Below are 18963 nucleotides of genomic sequence, written 5' to 3' on the forward strand. Positions count from 1 at the left end.
AGCCAGAGCTGAGTATTGCTCTGAAAAAAAAAAGTAGGTGCAAGATATAGCTTACCTGTAGGGTACGTATCTTACCCACTTAGCCACCTACCTTCCTGGTCACTAAGTTCAGGTTCTATTACAAAGGGCTATTCCATGTGCATTTGAATTTGCCATCACACTTACCTACGAGTGGGAAGCCAGGGGGTGGAATGAAGAAGTCCCAAAGCAGGTGGAGTAGGATCAGTATTGTATAGTACTGTATCGTGCCTGTATCATTCAAACTGGGCACCTGAAACTGGAGAAGCTTACTATCTTGTGGTTTTAGAGTTTACCAGTCTGAAATCGGGGTGTTGACAGTGGGATCCTGATGGAGCATCTGTTCCTGACCTCTGTCCTTGGCTTGTGGAGGACGGTCCTTCCTCATGTTTCTTAACCTGATCTTTCCTCTGTGTCTGTCTGCCCCATGCCCAAATTCCCCCCTCATTGTATAAACACCAGCCATCTAGGTTAAGGCCCTCCAGCCCTTATTTTATCTTATCTTATTATTTTTTATTTTTTTAAATTTTCCATTTTGTTACCCTTGTAGTTTTTCATTGCTGTTGTAATTATTATTGTTGGTGGTGGTGTCATCATTGTTAGATAGGACAGAGAGAAATGGAGCGAGGAGGGGAAGACAGAGAGGGGGAGAGAAAGACAGACACCTGCAGACCTGCTTCACTGCCTGTGAAGTGACCCCCCTGCAGGTGGGGAGCCCGGGGCTGGAATCAGGATCCTTACGCTGGTCCCTGCTGACTCCCCATTTTATTTTATTTTTTATTGCCACCAGGGTTGTTGCTAGGGTTTGGTACTGGCACTACAAATCCACCACCATTATCAGTCATTTTCTCCTTTTTTTCTTTTTTCTGTTTTGTTTGGTAAGACAAAGAAAAATTGAGAGAGGAGGGGCTGATAGAAAAAGCGAGAGGCCTGCAGACCTGCTTCACCACTAGTGAAGCGTCCTCCCTGTAGGTGAGGAGTGAGGCTGTCACTCTAGTCCTTGTACTTGGTAATATGGGAACAAGTGTACTCAGCCAGGTGCATCACTACCTGCCCTCCCCCCCCACACACAACTTTTATTTTAACTGGAGCATCTGCAAGCCTCCAGTCTCCAAATAAGATCACATTCTCCACTTCTGGAGGGGAGAGGGTAGGTGTTACAATTCCAGCATACCCCTTGAGTGGGAGGAGGGCCTACAGGACACAATTCAACAGTTTCCCAAAGTGCTGGTCCCCATCCACACATGCACTGTGTGCTGGAGTCTTTTAAAGCTAATTCCAGATGTGCTATCATTTGCTTTGGGAGTGTTTTAAAAGGAGGGAAGACTTAGTCTGATTTACATTTTTAAACAATTCTATTTGCTCTATGGGAATAAAAGGACAAGGCAAATATTTCTTTCTTTTTTTTTTTGATTTTTCAGGAATCTTAAACTTTATTCAGGAAAATTGAGAACATGCACATGTTGGGTTACATGTGGGCCATGAGAGAGGAAAAGAGGGAGAGAGAGAGAGAGAGACCGAGAGTCTTTTACTGCATATTGTCAGGCCCACATCAGCAAGTAGAGACTAAGCCCTGCCTTCACTTCCTTTCTTTTTTTTGATTTCTTTATTGGGGAATTAATGTTTTACATTCAACAGTAAATACAATAGTTTGTACATGCATAACATCTCTCAGTTTTCCATATAATAATACAACCCCCACTAGGTCCGCAGTCGTCCTTCTTGGACCTGTATTTCCCCACCCCCACCCCAGAGTCTTTTACTTTGGTGCACTACACCAATTCCAGTCAGGTTCTACTTGTGTTTGCTCTTCTGATCTTGTTTTTCAAGGAAAATACTTCATCAGGAAAAGGGATATAAGTCCGGGGCCGGCTGGTGGTGCACCCAGTTGAGTGCACACGTTACCATGCACAAAGACCCGGGTTCGAGCCCATGCTCCCCATCTGCAGGAAGACACTTCATAATGTGAAGCAAGTAGTGCAGGTGTCTCTCTGTCTCTCTCCCTCTCTAGCTCTCCTTCCCCTCTCAATTTCTCTCTGCCCTATCCAATAAAAAAAGAAAAGAGGGGAGTCGGGCGGTAGCTCGAACTGGGATACTCACGCCGGTCCTTGCGCTTTGTGCCACATGCGCTTAACCCAGTGTTAAGGATCCCAGTTCAAGCCCCCGGCTCCCCACCTGCAGGGGAGTCACTTCACAAGCAGTGAAGCAGGTCTGCAGGTGTCTATCTTTCTCTCCCCCTCTGTCTTCCCCTCCTCTATCCATTTCTTTCTGTCCTATCTAACAATAACGATGACATCAATAACAACAGCAATAATAACTACAACAACAATAAAAAACAACAAAGGCAACAAAAAGGGAAAATAAATAAATATTTAAAAATTAAAACAAAAAAAAGAAAAGAGGAAAATATGGCTGCTGAGAGTGATGGATTCATAGTGCAGACACCGAGCCTTAGCAATAACCCTGGTGACGAAAGAAAGAAAGAAAGAAAGAAAGAAAGAAAGAAAGAAAGAAAGAAAGAAAGAAAGAAAGGAAGGAAGGAAGGAAGGAAGAAAGAGGAGGGGAAGGGAGGGGAGGGGAAGGGAGGGGAGAGGAGAGGAAGAACGGACATTTAAGTCAAGAGCCAGCCTCCCAGGACCCAGACGGAACCTTCCGAGCTGGGAGAAGCCTCCCAGCTGCTCCTCAGCCTCAGGTGGCCATTCAGGGCACCATGCTCCAGTGCTTGCTGCCCAGTCAGGGCCAGCCCTAGGCGCCGGGCAGAAGGAGGCACTGGGCCTGGGCTCAGGTGTCTTCCTGTCCCTCCTCCCTGCCAGGACATACAGCAGCTCCTCCAGCTCCAGCAGCTCGTGCTCGTGCCAGGTCATCACCTCCAGCCACCTGCTCAGTTCCTGCTGCCGCAGGCCCAGCAGAGTCAGCCAGGTAAGGCCCACACCCCTACTGCCTCCCCTACAGACACCACCCCTCTCTCTGCCTCACACCTCTCTCCTGTCCCCCCAGGCCTGCTACCGACGCCAAATCTATTCCAGCTACCTCAGCAAACCCAGGGAGCTCTTCTGACCTCCCAGCCCCGGGCCGGGCTGCCCCCACAGGTGAGTGTGTCCACTTGCGGCAGGCTGGAGGGCATGATGGTTAGCGGGGGCGGTCTCCTTTGCATTCGGCCCACTCACTTCCTACAGTCACCCTAACCAAGTCAGGACCAAGTCAGGAGAGGCACAGCTACCTGGGGCACAGTCCTACTCTGACACTGATTTGCTGTGGGGCCTTATTACTCTATAAAAATGAGAGAAGCACCAGGAATTGGTGAACCAGTGAAGCACACATGTGATCCTGTTTGATGACCTGGTTCAAACCCCTGGCCCCATTCTGCAGGGGGAAACTTCACAGGCAATAGAGCAATGCAGCAGGTCTCTCTCTCTCTGTCTCTCTCTTTCTCTCTCTCTCTCTCCCTCCCTCCCTCCTTCCCTCCCTCTCTCCCCCACTCCCTCCCTCCCTCCCTCCCCTCTTATTCTTTGTCAAAAACTGAAAGGAGAAAATTCTGCTGCTGCCAATGGCCGAGTCATGCAGGCACCAAGCCCCAGCAATACACCTAGCTGGTGGCAGGGTGATGAGAGGAGAATGCCGTAGGTGGGGGGGTACAGTGGATAAAGCATTGAATTCTCCAGCATGATATTTCAAATTTGATCCCTGGCATCACATATGCCAGAGTGATGTTCTGGGTTCTCTCTCCTGATCCTCTGTCAGTAATGAGGGGAAATAGCACCTCCATTCAGTCCTTGGACCACTACAAATCAGAGCTGAGCAGTGATCTGGTAAAATAAATAAATGTACTTTTAAATATTTATTTATTTATTTTCCCTTTTGTTGTCCTTGTTTTCTTTTAATATTTATTTATTTCCTTTTTGTTACCCTTGTTGTTTCCATTGTTGTAATTATTATTGTGGTTGATGTCATTGTTGTTGGATAGGACAGAGAGAAATGAAGAAAAGAGGGGAAGACAGAGGGGGAGAGAAAGACAGACACCTGCAGACCTGCTTCACTGCCTGCGAAGCGACTCCCCTGCAGGTGGGGAGCCGGGGCCTCAAACCAGGATCCTTATGCTGGTCCTTGTGATTCAGCACCATGTGCGCTTAACCTGCTGCGCTACCACCCGACTCCCGTATTTTTCTTATAATAACAACTATAATCTTATTTTTATTTATTTATTTTCCCTTTTGTTGCCCTTGTTTTACTGTTGTTGGAGTTATTACTTTTGTTGTTGATGTCGTTATTGTTGGATAGGGCAGAGAGAAATGGAGAGAGGAGGGGAAGACAGAGATGGGGAGAGAAAGATAGACACCTGCATACCTGCTTCACCGCCTGTGGAGCGACTCCCCTGCAGGTGGGGAGCCAGGGTCTCGAACTGGGATCCTTACTCTGGTCCTTGCCCTTTGTGCCACGTGCACTTAATATATATATATATATATATATTTTTTTTTTTTTAAATGAGGGAAGGGCTAGGAGATAGTTCACCCAGTCAGCACATTTTACCACATACAAGGACCCAGGTGCAAACCCCCAGCCCCACAAGAGGACACCATATATGGCTCCAGGGGAAGCTTGATGAACAGTGGTGTCTCTCCTCTCTGAGTTTTCCTGCCTCTATCTAAAACTGAAAGGAAAATCAAAGGTCTGCCTAGAACAGTCAAATGGTTCATGTATATGGAGGCATTGGTACAAAAAGAGGGGGAAAGAAGGAGAGAGCGGAGTCAACCAGACCAGAGGTCCTTGGGCCTTTCATGCAAGTGGGACAGACTCCTTTGAGAACTGAATGGAAGATTTGGATCTTAGCCCCAAAATGCACATGTACACCAACATGATATTTTGAGATGGGTCCAAAAGCCTTGAGATTCCAATGTGTTGCATCTCTTCCAGTGGCCTCAGTGAGTTGGGTCCTGGGAGGAAGGTGTCTGTGAGGTGTTAATTTATGTTCCCTTCTCAAGCCAAAGACTGAAAACTGGGTCCTACAGATGTCCTTTTGGTCTTTAATTTAATTTAAATTTAATTTTACCAGAGCACTACTCAGCTCTGGTTTATGGTAGTGCCATGGATTGAATGTAGGGCCTTGGAGCCTCAAATATGAGCCTTCTCCTCCTCCTCCCCATTTTTTGTCATTACCACCAGGTCCAGTTCTTCACTGCTCTGGACCAATTTGTTCAGATAGATAGATAAACAGATCACAGCACCAAGGGTTTTTTTTATTATTAATATTTATTTATTCCCTTTTGTTTCCCTTGTTGTTTGTTGTAGTTATTATTGTGGTTGTTACTGATGTCGTCATTGTTTGTTAGACAGGACAGAGAGAAACGGAGAGAGGAGGGGAAGATAGAGAGAAAGACAGACACCTGCAGACCTGCTTCACCGCCTGTGAAGCGACTCCCCTGCAGCTGGGGAGCTGGGGCTCTAACCAGGATCCTTACTCTGGTCCTTGTGCTTTGCGCCACGTGTGCTTAACCCATTGCACTACCGCCCAACTCCCAGCACCAACGTTTTTTCTCCAGTGTGGTTCAGGTTAGGTTCTAACCTGGGCAGTGCACATGGCAAAGCAGCACACAAACCAGCATGTCACTCTGGCACATGTGGTGCTAGGGATTGACTCAGAACCTCATACTTTAAAAAATATATTTATTTATTTATTCCCTTTTGTTGCCTGTTTTTTATTGTTGTAGTTATTATTGATGTCGTTTGTTGTTGGATAGGACAGAGAGAAATGGAGAGAGGAGGGGAAGATAGTGAAGGGGAGAGAAAGATAGACACCAGCTTCACCGCCTGTGAAGCGACTCCCTTGCAGGTGAGGAGCCGGGGACTTGAACCGGGATCCTTACATCAGTCCTTGCGCTTTTGCGCCATGTGTGCTTAACCCGCTGTGCTACCACCCGACTCCCAGAACCTCACACTTTTAAGTTCAACACTCTAGCCATTGTGCCAGATCCCTCAAGCATGGAAGTGTTTCATAAACCACTGTTCTCTCCCCAGTATATAGTTCTCTCCCCTTAGTATATTTTAAAAAGTGAATTGGTTTGTCAATAAAATTCCCAGAAAATAGCAGATCCCCAGCTTATTTTGACAAACAGGCAGTTTGGAGGAGGGACCCTGTCCAAAGCAATTGGCCCTCAGGCAAGGCCAGTTCACCAGGCCTTGGAGTCCTGCCTGGGACTTTCTTTATAGTTGCTGCCTCTGTTCCAGACTTTAATAATAATACTTAATGATGCTTTACAGATTATTTATTTTTTTATATTTTAAAACTTTATTTGCTAGGATAGAGAAACTGAGAAGGAAGGAGGACATAGAGGGAGAGGGTGAGAGAGAGAGAGAGAGAGAGAGAGAGAGACCTGCAGCACTGCTTCATCTCCTGTGAAGCTTTTCCCTGCAGATGGGGACCAGTAGCTTGAACCCAGGTCCTCGCACATGGTCATAGTACATGCACTTAGCCAGGTGCACTACTGCCTGGCCCCCATGTTTCAGTGTATTTTTTTATTTATTTGTTTTGTTAAGGAGAGAAAGAGAAGAGGCAAGAGAGAATATACTAGAGGATTACTCTGACACATGCAATGCTGGGAATAGAACACATAACCTCATGCCTGAGAGTCCAATGTATTACCCACTGCCCCACCTCCTGAACCACCTTTACAGATTTCTAAGTTCCCTCCTACCTATTTTTTTATTTTTATTTATAAAAAGGAAATACTGATAAAACTATAGGATAAGAAGGGTACAACTCCACACATTTCCCACCACCAGAACTCCATATCCCCCTCCCCCCCACAATAGCTTCCCTAGTCTTTCTCCCTCTGGGAGCGTGGACCCAGGGTCATTATGAGGTGAGAAGGTGGAAGGTCTGGCTTCTGTAATTGCTTCCCCACTGAACATGGGTGTTGACAGGTCAATCCATACTCCCAGCCTGCCTCTCTCTTTCCCTAGTGGGCTAGGGCTCTGGAGAAGCAGGGCTCTAGGACACACTGATGGGATCGTCTGCCGAGGGAGGTCCAGTTGGCATAATGAAAGCATCTGGAACCTGGTAGCTGAAAAAAAGCTAACATAAAAAGCCAAATAAATTATTGACTAATCATGAACCTAAAGGCTGGAATATTACAGATGAAGATTTGGAGTCTATTTTAGTTATATTCCAAAGGGCCCATGTCCTACCTATTTTTTAAAGTAGATTGTCCTCAAAAATGTACAAATTATTTCAGAAATCCGAAAAAGTTTAGAGACTAATACAAAGCTTACCTGCAATCTTCAAATCCAAACAATGCTCAGAAAATCAAATTGTAATGTTGGCACCAGAAGGCAAGGGTATATAACTTGAGGCAAGATATTGTGTCATTTATTCTTTTGAATTTTCATTTTATATATTTTAATGAGAGATATATAGAGACAAAGATACATACACATCAGAACACTGCTCAGCTCTGGCTTATGGTGGTGTTGGGAATTTGAACTTGGGACCTCAGTGCCTCAGGGGTGAAAATCTTTTTGCAGAACCATTATGTTGTCTTCCCAGCCCCCCCCCATTGTATTTTTTTTTTCAATTTAAACTTTGCCATGAGGATTTATGTTGGAGCTCAACATCTGCACAACTTCACCTTGACTCCATCATTCTTTTTATTTTTTATAGAGGAGAGAGAGAGAGAGAGAGAAAGAAGAAGGAGGAGGAGGGGGAAGGGGAGGAAGGGGAGGAGGGGGAGGAGGAGGAGGAGGAGGAGGGAGACACCTGCAGCACTGCTCTGTTGTTCCTGAATTTTCCTCCCTGCAGGTGGGGACCAGGGACTTGACTGGGGGTGTTGTGCCTCTATGGTGCGTGCCACCACCTAGCCTCTGTGTATCATTTTTCTTCATCTTGTGCTCTGCTGAGAGCTGTGAATACTGATGATGCCTTGACTGATGGGGACAGGGGCTAGGGGAGGGAAAGAAGTCACACTATCTATCATGTACCCCATACAGGCTTTCTTAAAATAAAAAGAAAATTTAAGAGAAAATTTCCTAAATCCAAAACATACCTGGCCCCAGGGTTTTGGATACTGGATAAGGACATATGCAAACAATATCCTTTCACCTGTCATCTGCTTCAGGTCTATTCTTTTTTAGGGAAATGAAACATTGAGAGAGAGGGGGGCGGGGAGGAAGAGGGAGAGCTGTTACATCTTTATTAGGACTCCCAGTTGCTCTCTTCATCAATTTGTTCGATGAAAAACATTTTTTTAATGCTTTGACCACGGAGATGGCACAGTGGCTTGTGTTAGACTTGAAAGTATGAGACTTCTGGCTTCAGTCTCCAGCGTAGCAGGTGCTCAAACAGGGCTCTGGTTCTCTTTCTCCTCTCTCTTGTATTAACAAATACATCTTTAAAAAGAAGAAAAAATATTTATTTGTAGTTTACTCGTTTTTAAAATGATTTTTCCAACAGCCCCATGGGGTAAGCAGAGCAGCCTCATACTCTCATCCTCTAAAGGGGGAGCTGAGGCCCAAGGAGGGTCACAGACTTGCCCTAGTTGCCCAGCATTCTGTAGCTCCTCCGCGACCCCGTGGGGAGAGGAGAGTCAGCTCTCCCCTCCGGTTACGAAGTCGCGGTGCCAAGAAGCCGGTCCTCCTTCTGGGGCTGGCAAGCTGGTGCGCCTCTGGGCAGCGAGTCCACAGGAGTGTAACCTTGAGGGGAATGAATGCAGCAGGTGCGGGACCTCCGGGGCGTGCGGAGGAGAGCCTGCGGGAGGAGCCGGGGCCGCGGGTGAAGGAGTCCCGCAGTCAAAACGGAGACCCCTCCGGTGCCTCGGTCCCCCAGTCCACCACCCTCCCAGGCCGTGACCCGACCCACGCTGCCCGACCCACACCTCTTGCACCCTCAGCCTCCCAAATGCTTGGAGCCGCCATCCCACCCCGAGGAGCCCAGTGACCTGGAGGAGCTGGAGCAGTTCGCCCGCACCTTCAAGCAACGCCGCATCAAGCTGGGCTTCACGCAGGTCTGCGGCCGCCTGGCGGGATTGAGGGGCCCCGGGTCTGCCGGTGGGCGGTGTGGGGACGTGACTACCCGTATTGAGGGTGTGGCCAGGTAGTGGCTCTGGCCAACCAGGGAAGGGGGCGGTGAAGAGGGCGTGGCCATACTTGTGGGCGGGGCGCGTTCTGACCTCGCGCCCACCCCGCTGGCCCAGGGTGACGTAGGCTTGGCTATGGGCAAGCTCTACGGCAACGACTTCAGCCAGACGACCATCTCCCGCTTCGAGGCCCTCAATCTGAGCTTCAAGAACATGTGCAAACTTAAGCCCCTCCTGGAGAAGTGGCTCAACGACGCAGGTGGGACAGGCCGGGGTTCTCTGGGCAAGGCGGGCGGGAGGAGGGCTGCGGGCCCGGGCCGGGCAGGCGCCCTCTCACCCGCGTCTCCTTCCGGGCACAGAGACTATGTCTGTGGACTCCAGCCTGCCCAGCCCCAACCAGCTGAGCAGCCCCAGCCTGGGTTTCGACGGGCTCCCGGGCCGGAGACGCAAAAAGAGGACCAGCATCGAGACAAATGTCCGCTTCGCCTTAGAGAAGAGTTTTCTAGCGGTGAGGGGCCCCCTCCTGGGCGGCCGCAAGTGGCGGGTGGCAGGGACCGCGGGCGCTGGCTAAGGAGCCCTCTGCCCGCAGAACCAGAAGCCTACCTCAGAGGAGATCCTGCTGATCGCCGAGCAGCTGCACATGGAGAAGGAAGTGATCCGCGTCTGGTTCTGTAACCGGCGCCAGAAGGAGAAACGCATCAACCCCTGTAGCGCGGCCCCCATGCTGCCCAGCCCCGGAAAGCCAGCCAGCTACAGCCCCCACCTGGTACCAAGAGCCCCTCTGGCGGTGGGAGGCACAAAGCACGGGCACCCCTCGCCTCTCGGTGTGAAGTACAACGATCTGGCAGACCACAGTGCCTAGACCTGAGACAGAGTCACCCTTGGGGATAGGCTGTCATGTGGCTGCAGCATAGGGACACATAGTGTCTAGAGAACTCTGGTCTTGTGTGAGGCAGATACAACCACCAGAGTTATCTCAAGTCATGGCCACACAGGGGATGGTGCATAGGCCTGTTACCTGGTAGATAATCCTGCCAAAACACACACACACACACACACACACACACACACACACACACACTCAAATCACGCAGATGCAGACAGGCAGGGACATTATTACATTTTTGCATGTGCGCCTGAGTCTGTAGTCACACAGAGACCCACTTGGGATCAGACACACTGGGGAATCCCTTTATTCTGCCTACCATAGAAACTGACACTACACAGGAGCAAGAGGCCCAGGGAAACCTCTCCTGACAACAGTGTGGAGGAGGGAAGGACCATCTGAGCTGAGCAGTCAAGAAGTGAGAGCCACTCACAGACTGGGAGCCAGAGAGTTGAGGCCAATTTGAGGGACTCCTGTGCAGTTGAGTGTGGTTGTAGCTGGAATGTATATGAGCGGGGGTGGAGGTGCTGGGGGGGGCAGACACCTGACCTACATGCTGAAGAGCTTGAACTTGAACCATAGACAGGAGGAACCAAGGAGATTTGAGCCAAGGAGAGACAGGATCATATGTAGAATGGTTATGCAAAATATTGGTATTCAAAAAGACTTTTATGCCTGAGGTGCCAAAGGTCCCAGGTTCAATCCCCAGCACCACCTGAAAGGGAGCAGTGTGGGAGTGGGAGGGTTGGGGTGGGGAGTGGGGGAGGCTCCTAGGACTTATAGAAAGATGAGACTGGAGGCAGGGAGGCCAATAAGGGAGGCTAGTGGATTGTCCCAGAAAATGGAATAATGTGACATCCCAACATTCAAACACAGACTCACACAACACATCCTCTGCCTCCCACACTTCAGACCTGCTCTGCTCTGCCCTTGCCTGGGTCACCTGAGCAGTTCCTCCTGCACTACGTGCCAGTCCCACTCTTAGAACACCATCTATGTGTGCTGGGAGAGGGCTTTTAGTTCTGCAGGACCAATTGATAGCCATGGCCGGAGCACAATGGGCAGTTGCTCTTCAGTGCATAGTCACTTCAGACAAGAAGTGGCAAAGGAGATGTGTGTGTGTGTGTGTGGTGTTAGATCAGCAACGCCACACGAGAGATGGCGGAACAGTCCTAGGGGTGAATGACTCCTTCTTGCTGGTAGCTCAGATCACCTGGCTAACTGTGAAGGAGATGATGAGGACACCTGATGTAACACAAACAGCGTTGCCTCCAAAGTCCCTTCTCCCTCCACCCTATAAGAAGGGAAATCTGAAGGGGTGTGGGGAGGCCTCGGCATAACATGCATTCTTCTTTCCCTCCCCAGGTTACACCCCAAGGGGGTGCAGGGACCTTGCCGTTGTCCCAAGCTTCCAGCAGTCTGAGCACAACAGGTCAGGGTGTGTGGAAGCTGGCAAAGCTGGGGTGGGGTATGGGAATGACACAGTGTAACTCCGTGGCTTTCTGACAGCTCAGGGTATTCAATGTGCCTTGGGGCTGAACCTAGGGGTGAGTGGGTATGAGAGAAGCCTCACACCTACCTGCAGAGCAGCTGACTTCATGGAAAAGCAGGAGATTGCTGAAAGGAAATCCACTTGGGTTCTGTTCCTAGCATATATAAACTGTACCTATTTGAACTTTATAAAACCAAGTAGAGTGTAAATTCTACCAAAGGTGGGGAAATGAGTTCTAGCTTCCAGCTGCCACATGAGAGTACCATGCAAAAGGGAAGTTTCATGAGTGGTGGAGCAGTGCTGTAGTGTCTCTCCTACCTCTGTTTTTCTCACCACCACCACCCCCCAGAAAAAAACAGGGCTGAGCTCCCAAATTTAGTCCTCAGTACCACCATAAGCCAGAGCTAAGCAGTGCTCTGGGGGTGGGGGGCACCACCTAATACACAGCATCTACACCTGTGAATATGTTACTTCAAGAGTGTGTTTCCCCCATGCTCAAGTTTGCCCCTTCCTGGAGCAGAGCATAGCTAATGTCATGTGGATACTAACAGAAAACAAATACCACGTCGCCCCCATCCTCAGAGTAAGGGAAGGGTAGAAAGTAAATGAGTGCCAGGCACTGCTCTAAATTCCTTAGAGTCTGGGCTCATTTACTGTGCACTTGTTTCATGGGATAGGTTCTGATTGCCCCACTTTCCAGATGACAGAACTGCAGGTCAGAGAGGTGAAGGCACTAAGTCAAAGACACTCATTCAAACCCTGGAGCCAGTGACCCCAGCTGGCCTCTGAGTGGCACTCCCTGCCTGGCCCGTAGGGGGAGCCATAGAACTTTGTCTTCTGGGAGCTGTTTTGTTTATTAGAGACGGAGAAATTGAGGGGGACACCTGCAGCCCTGCTTCACCACTGGTGAAGCTTTCCACCTGCAGGTGGCGGGAACAGGGGCATGAACCTGGGTCCTTGCGCACTGCAGTGTGTGCTCTTAACTTGGTGTACCACCACCTGGCCTTGACAAGTTCTTGTTTATTCTGGAAGCTGTTTTGTATAAAAGGAACTGGGGGTGAGGTTCAGGGCTGTTTGTGGGATGCCGGTGCCCGGATGGGACATGTCGTGGGCCCCGTGAATTAGTAACCATTCTTGCTGTTACACTGATAGCTGTCACTGTGGCAAAGGCGCACTGTCCCTGGGGGTGATGGGGCGGCGGAAGCCTGATTCTGTCCTCGTGGAGGAGAGGCTGTGGGCCAGGGAGGGGTGGACCAGCTTCTTCGGTGAAGGACCATGGCAGCTAAAGCTTCCTTCACTCTATCTGTGTCTCTGGCAGTTACTACCTTATCCTCAGCTGTGGGGACGCTCCACCCCAGCCGGACAGCCGGAGGAGGTGGGGGCGGGGGCGGGGCCGCGCCCCCCCTCAACTCCATCCCCTCTGTCACTCCCCCGCCCCCGGCCACCACCAACAGCACAAACCCCAGCCCTCAAGGCAGCCACTCGGCTATCGGCTTGTCGGGCCTAAACCCCAGCACGGGGTAAGTGGGGAGTTGCAGGGGTGGGGGAGTCGCTCTGCTTCATGGGGGAGCGGGCTGCACCTGCTGATGCTGCGCTTTGCCTCTTGCAGAAGCACAATGGTGGGGTTGAGCTCCGGGCTGAGTCCGGCCCTCATGAGCAACAACCCTCTGGCCACGATCCAAGGTGCGTGTCGCCTCTGTCACTGTTACAGTCGCCGCCCTGCCCCAGGCCCCCATTGCTGCTCCAGCCCTGCCCCCCCCACCCCACCCCACCCCCCCGCCGCCGCCCTTGCTCACTGCATCGCTCGCCCATCCCATTTCACCTTAGAGGTCGCAAAAAGGGGGTCGGCGGGTGGAGGAGAAGTTGGGGGGGCAGGACGCTCGACTGCACCCCTAGCCCAGCCTCTTTCTCTCTCTGTCTATCTCCCCTCCCCACCCCAGCCCTGGCCTCTGGTGGAACCCTGCCTCTTACCAGCCTTGACAGCAGCGGAAACCTGGTGCTGGGGGCAGCCGGCGCGGCCCCAGGGAGCCCTGGCCTGGTGACCTCGCCGCTTTTCCTGAACCACGCGGGGCTGCCCCTGCTCAGCGCCCCGCCTGGCGTGGGCCTGGTCTCCGCAGCTGCTGCGGCCGTGGCGGCCTCCATCTCCAGCAAGTCTCCTGGCCTCTCGTCATCCTCATCTTCATCCTCCTCCTCCTCCACTTGCAGCGAGGGGGCAGCACAGACCCCTGGAGGCCCCGGGGGGCCCGAGGCGGGGTCCAAGTCCGAGTGAGGAACCCTGCCAGGCCTCCTCTCCTCCTTTGACCACCCACCCCTCAACCTCTTTGGGAAATGGGCGAGGTGGCCGGTGGTGGGTCTGCCGAGAGTCCTCGGAGCCCTAGTGACAAGGGAGGAAAGACCAAAAAAAAAAAAGAAAAAGAACCCAACGAACCAAAAAGAGACAAGACATCAACAAGAAAACCAAAAACAACCACAACAGAAACCAGCTGCCCCCAAAGGAACCAGAGGTGAAAACCAAAACCAAAAAAAAACAAACAAAAACCACAAAACCAAACAAACCAAAAACCAGTCATGAGCCAGACCTCAGCGTGCTCACCCTCACCGCTACTACACCAAATATGAACCCCAGCCGGGCGCAGAAGCCTCGGCAGTTGGACCTCAGCCGAGCCGAGCCCTGGCTGTGGGACCAACCTCCTCACCTTGCCTCCCCCACTGAGGGCTGGAGAAGGAGAAAGAGAATGTGCCATCCTCCTAGCCCCAGCCCCCAGCCCTGGGCTGGCCAAGACAGACCCCCCCCAGGCCAGGGCAGGTGGGGTGGGCTCAGAACCACCTGCCAAACATTCTTTTCTAGAAGGTGAAAGATAAAGGGCCTGAACAACCTTACACCAAATATTCAGTAGCTTCATCCAAAGGATGTACAGAATTTTTAGCGTTGCGCTCAACAGAATGTGTCCCTACCATGTGATGTGTTCTCCTCTCCCCTAGCCCCAGCTCTCCCCCATCTGGGTGGGGAGGTCTTGCTTTAACCTCCACCCTCCTCCAGCCAGGGGGAGAGTAGTGGAAGGCCTGGGATGACTTTCCACCCCGGTACCTCCCCCTCTCCCTTTTGAAGGGTGGGCTAGGCCATTTTTGCCAAGTTCTAGCTCTCACACATCCCTCCTCCACCCTGTCACCCTCCTCTGCTCTGGAATCTAACCCCCTCCTCAGCTCAGGGGAAGGTGGAACTTTCTGGCAAGAGGGGCTGAGGTGAGGGTATTCAAGTTGTCTTTTTTTCCATGCTCGTCTGTCAGTTTCCCTGAAAAAAAAAAATTCATATTCCAGTGCCTATCCGTGGGATCCTTCCCGTTCTTTGACATTGACCAGAAACCAAAAAGAGAACTCACCTCACTCTCCCCACCCCTGCCCCCTCCCTCCCCCTCCCCCACATGCACACACACATGCACCCCAGTGGTGGGCTTCCTCAAGGTGGCGTTCTCCATCAGGGCCCAGGTGACGGACAATGCCATGATCTGTGGTCCCCAACTGAGAGGGCACTGTGGTAGCCGCTGCTCCCACGAGCCCTCCCCCCAAGTCTTGGTTGGACCCTGTGTTTGCCCAGCCCTGGGCAGAGCGTGACGGACAGAGGACAGATGCCGCCGCTGGGAGTCACTTTGCCCTCCTGCTGTTGTGGAGGCCAACAATTTTGAACCAAAAAATAAATAAATAAAAACCAACAACAAACAAACAAACAAAAAAACTCCCAAACAATAAATTAAAACTAGAAAAAATCATAGAATATATATATATATATATATATATATATATTTAAGGGAAAGAAGACAAGGACTCTTCAAGAATAAGAAGGCGCCAAACGATGGAACAAAGCCCCTGCACCTGTGGTCTGGGGCCTTGGTCCCCAAGGCAGATAGAAGGACGGATGCTTCTTTCTCTTCACAAATACCTCATGGACGTCGTCTTCGGGAAAGCCAGAGGGGGGCGGCTAGGGCAGGGCTTGTCCCTTAGCCAAGGCGATGGAAGCGGGTGGGCAGGGCTGAGAGAGGGTGTCAGGGACAGGGGTAAAGACTCCTAACTCCCCGCCCCCCAATCAACTGAAAAAGCTTTAAAAAAAGAAAGAAAACAGGAAAAAAAAAAAAAAGGAATAAGAAAGCAAAAAGAATGGACAAAGAAAAACTAACAAACTTTCGGGTGGTTTGATCCCTTCTTTGATTTTTTTCTGTTCTTTCCTGTCCTCTTATCCTGTCTTTCTCTCTTCCTTCATTTTTGTCTATTATCTGTCTTCTTTCTCTCCCTTCATGCTTCTCTCACCTCTCTCAATTTCCTTCTTTCTGTGTCTCTTCTCAAACCAAAGTGTTGCCGTGAAGGACGCGAGCCATTAAAATCAGAGTGGAGCCTGGCCACAGCCCTGGCTGGGCTGGAGCAGAGGGAAAGGACGGCCTGGGACACTCCCTGAGAGGCCACCCCAGGCCCCAAGGCCTCAGCGTTCTCTTTTTTTCTTGTCTCCTTTCTCCCACCCGGGGAAAAGAAACTGTTGAGCTGGGTCATGGAGGCGGCAGAGACGCAGCTGTTGCAGAGGTCTTGGGGTGCCTTGTCTGGACAGAGGTGGAATGCCCCCTCCTCCCTGGCAATGATGGGGCCTGGTATGGCACCTGCCCCTCCTCGCCAGAATGTAAGCATCTCAGCTGACTCAACTCCTTGCCCTGACCCTACCTCTGAGTTTGTCCATTTTGATTTCCTGAAGAGAAGGCACTGACGAGAGGGCCTGGACCCTAGCCCAAGAGTGGAGATGGGGCCAAGGACCCCTGATCTAACAGGAAGGACATTTGAACAAAGAACGGAATTACAACCAAAAACCCGTCCGAGAAGACAGGCAGCATGGAAGGCATGGTGGAGATGACTTGAACAAAAAAAACTATGATTCTAGACCAAAAAACAAAACAAACAAAAAAACATACAAAAAAAAAAAAAAAAACACCAAAAAAAAAAAAGCCAAAAACCAAAAAAAAAAAAAAAAAAAAAAAAGAAAAGAAAATTCAGGACTCACCACCACCCACTTCATCCTGCTTTCTCCTCATCAAGTCCTTCCTCCTGGGACCTCCCCCACCCTAGAGTGTGGAGAGTGGGACTGAGAGGAGGAAGCAGGGGCAGGGATGGGGCCGATGCCCTGACAATGGCTGGAGGGACCCCTGTGCAGCCGGGCGTGGTGGGGGCCCTCCCCAACCAACCCCCATAACTAGGAAAAGAAAAAAAGAAAGAAAAATACCTGGGAGGGGGGAAATAACCAAATCCCAAGCTTTAACTACAGCTGTGAAACCAAATATTGGGAAGGGGGTGGGAGGGAAGGAGGGGCAAGTGTGCCCCAGGTCCCCCCTGGGCCCCCTCCCCTGAGGACTCGAGATAAGGCACCAAATACCTCATAGAACTTTAATGTTAAAAAAAAAAAAAAGAAAAGAAAAGAAACCAAATATTGTTGGCTGGGGGCCAGCCAGGGCAAGGGAGGAAGGGCGGGGCCGCTGGAGGGAGCCAGGGTTGGGTAGGTGATGGGGGTATTTATGCCCCCCCTCTGTCCCCTTCCACTCCAGTTCCCCCATCTCGACTCCGGGAAACAAAACTATCTCATCGTTTTTATTTTGTGGTCTGTACAGAGCCTGTGTCCGTGTGTCTGTGTGTGAGCGAGAGAGTCGGGGCTGGGGAACTTTGTAGGGGATGGGAGGGAAGCCCCAAGTCAGGCTCTGGGTAAGGCTGACACTGAAGTGGAGGGGTGGGGGGGGGGCTGGGTTAGAAAGAGAGAGATGAGTGGATTAGAGAACGGGAGCCCTCTGGAGTTCTCTTCAGTACTGACCTCCTATTTGAGGAAGGAACAGAGACTGGGTCTGCCCTCATGGTAGGCTCTTTAATTGTGCCAAAAAAAAAAAAAAATGCCAGTAACTAGAACACCTCTCTCTGTTCTCTTCTGAGAGGGTGGAAGCTGGAAGTGGGAGGGAGGAGAATTGGGGGAGTTAGGGAGGGGGCAAAGATGAGCAACCCATGCTCCTATATGACTTGGGGCTGAAATCAAGAGGAGTGAAGAGGATAGGACCTTTCCACACACCTCCTCCCATGGGAAGGCCAAGAGAGGGTCTCTAAATCCTGCATCCTGGGAAGGTGAGGTTAGGGATTAAGCCTGTCACAGTGACCTTTTGACCTGACTAGATTTCCTCACCTCACCCTCAAATCCCAGGATGCCATTCTTTCCCTTTAGCCCAGGGTAGGGGGAACTGAGTGACAGTGACAGAGAGAGAGAGACAGACATGCGGGCCCCCACTGGCCTCTGAGTGGGAAAGGCAAGTGCGAGAGATAAAGGCCTCCAAGAGAAAAAAAGAAACAAACCAAAGATTTAACCATAAAAAATAAAAAAAAAAACCCACAGACAACTCCGCTACCTTTTTATACGTTGGAAAAAAAAAAGTGAAAAAAATTAAAATAAAAAAATACACAAAAACTCCAAGCCGCAGCTCCTTCATGCGGTTTGAACTTTGACCTCAGCAGTCTCCAAAGCAAGATGACGATGACAAAAGCGAGAAAGAAAAAAAAAAAAAAAAGATAATGTATATTTTTAAGTATTTGTCCTTGAGATGTTAGCTCCTTGTTAAACAAACACAAAAAGGAGAGGAAAATCCAGAGAGAAGTGTTGGAGACAACTATTTACTATGTCTGTGACCCTCCCTTTCTGCCTGCCCTTCCTCTCTCCCTTTCCCTCTACCCCTGCTGCGTCTCCCCCAGCCTTGTCCTCCAAGCCCAGGGGCTCAGTATTTATTTATTTATATAACTGCAGGGTGACTGGGGTCTCTCTCAGAAACTTGTAGAGAGGACCTATGACTCATGGTAGGATGGAGAAGGGGTGGGTCTTTAGAGGAAAAGCAGGGGCCTGATCTCTCACCTGCTCCTCCTGTTCTTTCTGGGTTGCCACCATCACTTCCTGAAGCCAAAGTGAGCACCCAACCTTGGAAAGCTGGGATGGGGTCAACCCTTTCCAGGGTGGGTGTTTCTCGCCTACTCAACTGAATGGCCAGGTTGGAGTGAGGCTGGGAAGGCAGAGGTGGCAAGTAGTGGGTGAGGGGGACCAAGATTTGGTTGTTGGAATTTTTTTTTTTAAATATTTATTCCCTTTTGTTGTTCTTTGATCGTTGGAATTTGAGTAGGCCTGGAGAAGACCTGCCTCTCCTCCATCCTCACCGAGTCAGCTCACTTTTCAGTTCTGTCTGAACCCTGTGTTGGTAGCCCCTCCCCCCCCCCCCCCCCCCGTGCCCCTTCCCTGTCTCTTCTCGTGGTAGCGGGTTAGCGTTTCAGTGTTCTTAACTCCAATCTGCTTGTTCATTGTACAATGTGCTTCTTTTAAGGCCCCATTTTTGTAACTTGAGTGTGTCATTCATCTGAACAACATCAAAAAAATAAAAAATTAAAAACTGTACAGAGAAAATGATGCCTGTGCTCCCTTGGTCTCCTCTCTGTCCTGGGAAGACTGATGG

The 18963-nt window shown here is 50.4% G+C and overlaps 1 protein-coding gene and 1 long non-coding RNA gene across 9 annotated transcripts in view; one reads left to right on the forward strand and one right to left on the reverse strand.

Annotated features, from left to right (window-relative positions):
- POU2F2 (POU class 2 homeobox 2) overlaps positions 1–14884 on the forward strand; it is a 138937-nt gene extending 124053 nt beyond the window's left edge. For 3 of the 8 annotated variants that reach the window (XM_060186062.1, XM_060186064.1, XM_060186066.1), the window contains 10 exons: positions 2832–2937; positions 3016–3107; positions 8898–9011; positions 9201–9342; positions 9443–9591; positions 9673–9849; positions 11335–11407; positions 12780–12981; positions 13071–13144; positions 13402–14884. In XM_060186062.1, coding sequence (XP_060042045.1) covers positions 2832–2937; positions 3016–3107; positions 8898–9011; positions 9201–9342; positions 9443–9591; positions 9673–9849; positions 11335–11407; positions 12780–12981; positions 13071–13144; positions 13402–13730 — 1458 coding nt within the window. In that variant the 3' untranslated portion in view covers positions 13731–14884. The remainder of the gene's footprint in view (positions 1–2831; positions 2938–3015; positions 3108–8897; positions 9012–9200; positions 9343–9442; positions 9592–9672; positions 9850–11334; positions 11408–12779; positions 12982–13070; positions 13145–13401) is intronic. The other 5 variants (XM_060186065.1, XM_060186063.1, XM_060186067.1 and 2 more) reach the window with 3 other exon arrangements.
- On the reverse strand, positions 8181–9062 carry LOC132536837 (uncharacterized). The gene is made up of 2 exons (XR_009548377.1): positions 8946–9062; positions 8181–8397 (listed from the first exon to the last, which is right to left on the reverse strand). It is a non-coding gene; the product is annotated as an uncharacterized LOC132536837 (long non-coding RNA).
- Positions 14885–18963: the final 4079 nt, after the last annotated feature.

The sequence above is a fragment of the Erinaceus europaeus genome, chromosome 2, assembly GCF_950295315.1.
Source record: "Erinaceus europaeus chromosome 2, mEriEur2.1, whole genome shotgun sequence".
NCBI lineage: Eukaryota > Metazoa > Chordata > Mammalia > Eulipotyphla > Erinaceidae > Erinaceus > Erinaceus europaeus.